This window comes from Coffea arabica, chromosome 9c (genome assembly GCF_036785885.1).
Source record: "Coffea arabica cultivar ET-39 chromosome 9c, Coffea Arabica ET-39 HiFi, whole genome shotgun sequence".
In the NCBI taxonomy this organism is placed as follows: domain Eukaryota; kingdom Viridiplantae; phylum Streptophyta; class Magnoliopsida; order Gentianales; family Rubiaceae; genus Coffea; species Coffea arabica.
This window is the reverse complement of record NC_092326.1, coordinates 40,869,076-40,877,099: the sequence shown is the minus strand read 5'-3', so window position 1 is coordinate 40,877,099 and position 8,024 is coordinate 40,869,076. Positions and strand designations below refer to the sequence as shown.

General features: G+C 36.8%; 2 protein-coding genes across 3 annotated transcripts; one reads left to right on the top strand and one right to left on the bottom strand.

Annotated features, from left to right (window-relative positions):
- The first annotated feature begins 232 nt into the window (after positions 1-232).
- Positions 233-3,780, top strand: LOC113708873 (G-type lectin S-receptor-like serine/threonine-protein kinase At1g11300). The gene is made up of 7 exons (XM_027231547.2): positions 233-1,562; positions 1,825-1,932; positions 2,033-2,223; positions 2,316-2,526; positions 2,678-2,915; positions 3,050-3,200; positions 3,305-3,780. Exons 1-7 carry the CDS (start codon positions 284-286, stop codon positions 3,605-3,607), a joined length of 2,481 nt encoding a protein of 826 aa, XP_027087348.1. The 5' UTR covers positions 233-283; the 3' UTR covers positions 3,608-3,780.
- Positions 3,781-3,840: 60 nt separating this feature from the next.
- On the bottom strand, positions 3,841-7,099 carry LOC113708614 (uncharacterized). Of its 2 annotated transcripts, XM_072064790.1 has the most exons (4): positions 6,924-7,099; positions 5,279-6,359; positions 4,518-4,696; positions 3,841-4,428 (listed from the first exon to the last, which is right to left on the bottom strand). In XM_072064790.1, the coding sequence occupies exons 2-4, from the start codon at positions 6,354-6,356 to the stop codon at positions 3,841-3,843; spliced, it is 1,845 nt and encodes a 614-aa protein (XP_071920891.1). In that variant the 5' UTR covers positions 6,357-6,359; positions 6,924-7,099. The 2 variants fall into 2 exon arrangements, with proteins under 2 accessions (XP_071920891.1, XP_027086936.2); XM_027231135.2 differs by having other exon boundaries at positions 4,518-6,359.
- Between the last annotated feature and the right edge of the window lie 925 nt (positions 7,100-8,024).

Here is an 8,024-nt window from a genome sequence, read left to right as displayed (position 1 = left end):
TATAGCTTTTGAAACTATAGGGGAATTATGTAAAAAATGCTAAACTACAGGGGATAAAATGTAATTTGCACTTTAGTTTATCATAATCAAACACATGATTTCATTTCACGATGGCTTCATGAATATGACAAGAGCCACGATGGGTTTAATTTTCTTATGGCATGACTTGGTCTAAATATCTAGGAAGAATGCAAATATCTTGTATTGCCGTATTAGATTCCCAGATATAAAAAATTTGTGGAGGGAATGAAATGGAGTTAGATTGTAAGATTGTTCATCATCAATGATAACTTCTCAATCACCAATGAGGGGATCCCTTTTTCTACTACTTGCTTGCTTCTGTTTAGAAGCTTGTACAGCGGTGGATTATATAACAATCACTCAGCCTCTGCAGGACTCCGAAACTATAGTTTCTTCAAACCAGACTTTCAAATTAGGATTTTTCAGTCCTGCAAATAGTAGTGGTCGATATGTTGGAATCATGTTCAATGTTCCTGCAGTTGCAGTAGTATGGGTGGCTAATAGAGACAGACCATTAAATGATTCATCAGGAACTCTGACAATCTCAGGAGACGGCAATCTTGTGGTCTTGAATGGGCAGAAGGAGATACTATGGTCATCTAACGTTTCAAATTCTGTGGCAAATTCTACTGCACAACTCTTGGATACTGGAAACTTGGTTTTGACAGACAATCCCAGTGGAAGAACTCTGTGGGAAAGTTTTCAGATTCCGACAGACTCATATCTCCGGCGGATGAGATTAAGTTCAAGTACGAAAGGCCAGAAAATCCGATTGACCTCTTGGAGAAATCCTTCTGATCCATCTATCGGAAGTTTCTCCCTAGGTATTGAACCCCAGCAAACTCCACAACTCTTCATTTGGAACGACAATAAACCTTATTGGCGCAGTGGTCCATGGAACAGCAGTGCCTTTATTGGAGTTCCTGACATGGATCCAGTTTATCTAAATGGTTTTAACCTGGTAACGGATGATACAGGATTGGTGTCTGCTACCTTCACGTATTCAAATGATAGTGGTTTGTTGTACTTTGAATTGAGTTCCTCAGGGTCTATACTGCAGAAAGTTTTATCAGATAGAAAAGGGGATTGGGAGGTTACATGGTCAAGCCAAGGAAGTCAATGTGATGTCTATGGCATATGTGGACCTTTTGGAAGCTGCAAACCCCATGGTTCACCTATTTGTACATGTTTGCAAGGTTTTGAGCCTAGAGATAAGGTGGAATGGGAAGGAGGAAACTGGACTAGTGGTTGCACAAGAAGGGAAATGCTGCAATGTGAGAGAAATAATTCTGTTCGTTCTGAGGGCAAACAAGATGGATTCTTGAAGCTCCCAAACACTAAAGTTCCAGATTTGGCTGAATGGGTAGCAACTTCAGAAGACGAATGTGGTACTCAGTGCTCAAATAATTGCTCCTGTTTAGCTTATGCCTCTTATCCGGGCATTGGCTGTATGCACTGGAAGGGAAGCTTAATTGATATACAGCAGTTTGCCTCTTCTGACGGGGCAGATTTATACATACGTGTGCCTTATTCTGAACTTGGTAAGACACTTCTTATTACAATGTTTTAGTAACTCTGTACTCTTAATGTAGCATTTTACTTTCTGCTTCCGCATTCAAATAGGATTTGAATTCGATCAAGGCTATATTTTGGAATGTAACGAAGATATCAAATCCCCTTCACTTCTTTTTACATTTTTTCTATAGATTCTACAAGAAAGTCAAAATGACATAGAATTGCATTTGGCTAGTTCTTTCTCGATAGTAGCTTTCTGAAGATGCTTTGAAACTTTGACATTTATAGGCAAGAAAAGGGACATGAAAGCAGTCATTGCAACCTCAGTAATTGGAGCATCTTTATTTATTGCCGTCTCTCTATATTTTTGTTGGAAATGGTGGACTAAGCACAAAGGTGAGATTACTTACTTTAATATGCTCAAACTGTGCTTAATTAATTTCTCGTGTGTTGTGATTTATATTCATGCATTCACCTACCACCTGCTCATAAACAGGTAAAGACCAAGATGATCAGGTGTCTTCGTTTGAACCTGCGTATAATGTGGAAAACATGGTCAGCAAAACTGGGGACGGAGCCAAGTTAGGAGAGCTACCTCTGTATACTTATGAAACACTAGCTAAAGCAACAGATAACTTTGAACAATGCAATGAGCTGGGCAAAGGTGGTTTTGGTCAAGTCTACAAGGTAATGTAAGCTCCTCATGGTATTCCACGCTGCTTCAAGAACTACATGAGTTGTTTGCTAGGATTGGAACTTAATTATCATTGCATCTGCAGGGAAAGCTGTTAGATGGCCAGGAAATTGCAGTGAAAAGGCTTTCCAACACTTCAGGCCAAGGCATTGAGGAGTTTATGAATGAAGTTGTGGTCATTTCTAAACTCCAGCACCGGAACCTTGTTAGACTCATTGGCTGCTGTGCTGAAAGAGAAGAGAAAATGCTAGTCTATGAATACATGCCAAACAAAAGCCTGGACTTCCATCTATTTGGTTTGTTGATGAACATCGCAGCACTTTTTTTTTTTTTTTCTTCAGTTCCAAAAAACCAGGTTTTTCGACTAGCAGCACTATATGGCACAGGAAATTTTCCGTAATACCTTATACTGAGTCATATTGATCTACGTCATTATTGCTCTTTCAGATTCTGATAAGCCAAGTGTACTCGATTGGAAAAAACGCGTCACCGTCGTTGATGGGATTGGCAGAGGCCTCCTTTACCTTCACAGAGATTCAAGATTAAAAATCATTCACAGAGATCTAAAGGCAAGCAATATTCTATTAGATAAAGAGCTGAGACCCAAGATATCAGATTTTGGCTTGGCAAGAATTTTCAGAGGCAATGAAGATCAAGCCAATACAAGGAGGGTTGTGGGTACATAGTGAGTACAGTTCGCTCTCTTGTTTAATTCAATCAGTTCATAATAAATCTAAACTGTTTTTCTTCCCCTTGTAGTCCTCATAACTCAAACTACTTTTTACTCTTTTTGCCTATATATATGGTGATGAACGTAAGTGGCTACATTGCCCCGGAATATGCAATGGAAGGCATGTTTTCAGAAAAGTCAGATGTCTACAGCTTTGGGGTGCTGCTATTAGAGATTGTGACAGGAAGGAGAAATAGTAACTTCTATTATCACGAGAATGAGCTGAGTCTACTTGGATATGTAAGATAATATCTTCGACTATGAAGAGTATCATAAGGGCAAAGTTCCTTATCCCATTCTTGCATAAAGCAAATTAAATTCACTGTTTCATTTTGCTTCCTCAGGCCTGGAAATTGTGGAATGAAAAAGAAGCAGTTAAACTGATAGATGCAGCTATGTTTGTCCCGGGTATCGAAAAAGAGGTCTTGAGATACGTCCATGCAGGGCTATTGTGCGTGCAAGAATTTGCAAAAGATAGGCCAGATATCTCTGCTGTTCTATCCATGCTTAACAGTGAAATTTCAAATCTCCCTCTTCCCAAATTACCGGCTTATACAAGAAGATTAGGATCTTCAGAAAGTGATTCTTCTTCGCAAAGGGTTGGTTCTATTAACAATGTCACTGTAACGATTGTTGAAGGCCGATAACAGAATCCACTTCACAGTATGCAGTACTAGTAATGCATTCAACAAGACGGATGTAGCACAACATCAGTTTGCTTTTGGAGGCAGGGACGGAGCCAGAAATTTATTTTTGGGGGGGCTGAAGTGTATTAAAAATTTTTTTTTTGTGACGAAATAAATATATTTAATAAGTAAAATCTAGAATCAATAATTATAAAAATAATAAAAACATATAATTATACATACCCAAAAATTTGTTATTGATTAACACTTGAAGTATTGGTAGTTGTTGCACTCGAATAACGAAGAGGAGGCAATTGCATTCTGCGAGTCTTCATCCGTTGAAAACGTTGCAATATTTGCTCATTTTCAATTGTTGCAAAAATATCCTTCTCGATGTATACAACCAGACAGTCATTCATCCACTCGTCTCCCATTTTGTTGCGCAAATCAGTCTTGACAATATTCATTGCAGAAAATACTCTTTCAACAGAAGCAGTCGCAACTGGTAGAACTAATGCCAACTGGATCAGACGATAAACCAATGGAAAAACTGTATTTTTACCAGTTTTAACCATTTGTTGAGCAAGACTTCCCAAATCTCCAACTTCTGAAAATTGAGGATCGCGTTGCACATTATAAATATAATTTCGAAGTTGAGACTCAAGATATAAATAATCGTTACTTGAGAAGTCTTCAGGATATAAATCAGCAAGACGGAGTAGTTTCTGCACATTGAATTGAGAGAAAGAACTTTTTGGATCAAGACATGCTATGCAACTAAGCAATTCCGTGCTAACTTCCGAGAAACGATTATTCATCTCTTGTATAATTAAATCAACAACCTGACATCACAACAATAATAAAATTAATAACTAAGAAAATCTGTTAACAAGTAACAAATGTAATGAAATAATAATTTCAAAAATAATACCTCACAAAAAATTTCCACGCGATAATGATGAAAATTAGTGATGGTTTGACCTCTGCGACTGCGCCTGGCATTGCCACGGATTGCTATACTGTCTTCCATATCAATCACGGGAATCATATTCAACTCACAAAAATTGTTGACTTCATCTAAAATTATTTGCCATCCCTCTTCCCTAAAGTCTTGCAATTGAGATTTCATAGTATCAATCAAACTCATGGCTTGGACAATATTTTGATCCCTTTGTTGCAAAACAAGTGACAAGTCATTTGTGATTCCCAATAAATACTTCATCAGGTGCAATGCAAAAACAAACTCATAATCATTCATTCTATCAATCAAACCCCTGGCCATACCTCTATTGTCAGAAGTGGAGGCATCATCTTGTATATTTCCCAATATTCCAATCACCGAAGCCCACATAGAGGATAGACGAAGTAATGTTAGATAGTGTGATCCCCAACGAGTATCCCCTGGTCTTGCTAAACTAGTTTCTTGATTTTTGCCTTTTCCACTAATAATATCTCCACTGTCTAAAAGTGTAACAATCTTATCATGTTCTATTTGTCTTAATTGATCTCTCCTTTTACATGATACTCCAGTTAAATTGACAATCATAGAGACATAGACAAAGAATTCACTGACAATGATATTTCCCTTAGCAACAGCAACAATAACTAACTGGAGTTGGTGAGCAAAACAGTGAATATACATCGCATAGGGATTTTCTTGTAATATAAGGGCCTTCAAACCATTGAACTCACCTCGCATATTTGAAGCTCCATCATATCCTTGACCTCTCAATTTGGATAATGATAATCCGTGTTGCGCGAATAAAGAATCAATTGCATCTTTCAAACAAAGAGATGTGGTGTCAGACACATGTACAATTGCAAGGAAACGTTCAATCACACGCCCTTCTTTGTTCACATATCTCAAAATAACTCCCATTTGCTCTTTCACTGAACTGTCTCGAGACTCATCAACTATTAGGGAAAAATAATTGTCTCCAATATCATTGATTATAACACTTGTGATCTCTGAGGCACAAGCATGTGCCAGCTCTTTTTGAATCATTGGAGAAGTTAGTTGATTATTTGCAGGAGCATTTTGATTTACAACCTCAAAAATCTCAGTATTTCGCTGGCTATACCACTCAAACAATTCAAGAAAATTGCCTCTATTTGAAGAACTAGTTGACTCATCATTTCCACGAAAAGCCAATCCTTGCTTCAAAAGAAAGCGGGTCACATCCAGAGCAGCAGTTAAACGGGTGCGATATGCAATATCTATTTCGCGCCCACAAGATCGTAGCACATTTGACACACTATGCCTTTGATCTTGAAAACTTTCAAACTGTATTCTAGCATCATTATGGCAACTATTCACAGCTCCAATATGTTCATTAAATCTTTCCATTGCCTTTTTCCAATTATTGAATCCCGTTTTTGTAAAGGCATCCTCTGCATATCGACCTCCCTTATTTTGTGTTTTGAAAAGAAAGCACCAAAAGCAAAACGCCGCATCTTTCGATATGCTATACTCTAACCATACAAACTTTTGATACCAACTATCTTGGAAACTTCTATGTTGTTTACCAAATGATGTTTTTGGATACATATGGCCAATCGGTTGGCAAGGTCCCCTAGTCAAATAATCTCTTCGGACATGGTCTCGAAGAGAAATATCAAATTTCTCAACTGATTTTCGTAATCCCGGATCACTAACAATATCATTTAAATTCAATTCCACACAAGATTGATTTTGAACTGGTTCACTAATATTAGGCTCATTTGAAGATTCACCACTACGGACTCGTTTAGGTTTAAAGAATCTCTCCATTTTCTGTCACAATTAAATAATTGTGGTTAAATTCAATAAAATTATGCAATTCAATAATCAATTAATTTAAAATTCATATAAATAATTCTTTAATTTAATAATAAATTCATATAAATAATTCTTTAATTTAATAATAAATTCATATTACTTATATTTCTCAATTTATAAAATTCATTATATAAAATTATCAAAAAGTTAAAATAAGGTACAACTAAATACCCATATAATTTCTAATTCAATCTCATAAAATTTTGAATTTATATTTACATTCAAAATTTCTAATTCACATAATTAATTCTTAAAATTTCAAATATAAAACTAACAAAATTTTAAAAACTAAATACAACCTAAAATCTATACAATTTCTAAACTAATTTCTAATTTAAATTTAATATCATTAAATTTTTTAATGTAATCTTTCAAATTCTTAAATTACATTAACATAAACTAAATAAAAATTAATCTTAATCAAATTAATATCAAGATACTCAAAATTCAAAAATAATTTAAACATATAATTAACAAAAATATAAAGATGAATATTGTAATTTAAACCAAAAAACTAACCTAAAAGATTTATGTGAATGGAATGGTGGAGAGTTGGAGTCTTGGAGCCTTGAATTGAAGGCTTGAAGCAGGATGGTAGAATCTCAACTGAAGCTTCTTGGAGTTCTTGGAGCCTGGCGTGAGTGGCGTCTTCTTCTTGGAGTTGGAGACTTGGAGTCTTCGTGAGTGGCTTCGGTGTTTGCCCTTTGGCCTTTGGCATTGGCGGCGTGCTTTTGCATCAGATGAAGCTTTAGGGCTTCATCTGATGTATTTTTTTTTCCCCTCATTATACAAAACGACGTCGTTCCACTAAAAGTGAAACGACGTCGTTTTGTATTTAGAGGGCTAAAAAAAAATTCAACATAAATTGGGTCATCTTCTTCCTCGGACCTCAGCAGTCAGCAGACTCAGCAGTCAGCACGGCAGGCTGGCAGCGGCTTTCCAGGCCCAGCACTTCTTCACTTCCTCTGCAGCATTCATGGAGGCATGGAGCCATGGAGGATGGTAGATCTGGATCACCGTGGGGGGACTGGGCTGGGCTGGGCTGGCCGCCGGAATCCCCTATATGGCTATATATAGGGGATTTTCCGGCGGCTTGGGGGGGGCTTAAGCCCCCACCAGCCCCCCCTTAAATCCGTGCCTGTTTGGAGGTATCAGCATATAATCAACTGCTTGGTTATGTTTATGCATCTCAGTCTGACCATATATTTGACAGCTTACTGGGTATAAAGTATATAAATAACTGTTTACTTGCTATCATGGACAGTTTTAGCAATAGTCTCTCCTATGAATACTTTCTTCTAGTCTCTGTTTCTTAGGCTGACTTTATGCATCTCAAATTATTTTCCCAGAGATAAGAGCAGATTTCAACGCACAATTTGGATTATTTGCAGAAAACCATTAGTTTCTAGATGACGTATTTGGATGTCAATGCCTTACCCATGGTTCTAGATTGAATTTTTAGTACTTTTCCTAGTCGACAGATAACTCAATTTTAGGAAATTTTTATGTTCATATTTCTTTATCTATATACGAATTTTCATGCATGACTTTTGACCATGTATCACTTAGAACCACTAAGCTTGAATATGGAATCCAATAATGCTAATTACTTGAGAGTTC

Excerpts from the sequence above, each read along its gene's own strand:
- LOC113708873 (XM_027231547.2), top strand. The coding sequence starts at position 284 with ATGATAACTTCTCAATCACCAATGAGGGGATCCCTTTTTCTACTACTT. Across the intron at positions 1,563-1,824 it reads TGTGCCTTATTCTGAACTTG|GCAAGAAAAGGGACATGAAA; the intron begins GTAAGACACTTC and ends TGACATTTATAG. Across the intron at positions 2,527-2,677 it reads CCTGGACTTCCATCTATTTG|ATTCTGATAAGCCAAGTGTA; the intron begins GTTTGTTGATGA and ends TTGCTCTTTCAG.
- LOC113708614 (XM_027231135.2), bottom strand. The coding sequence starts at position 6,356 with ATGGAGAGATTCTTTAAACCTAAACGAGTCCGTAGTGGTGAATCTTCA. Across the intron at positions 4,429-4,517 it reads GCGTGGAAATTTTTTGTGAG|GTTGTTGATTTAATTATACA; the intron begins GTATTATTTTTG and ends TTGTGATGTCAG.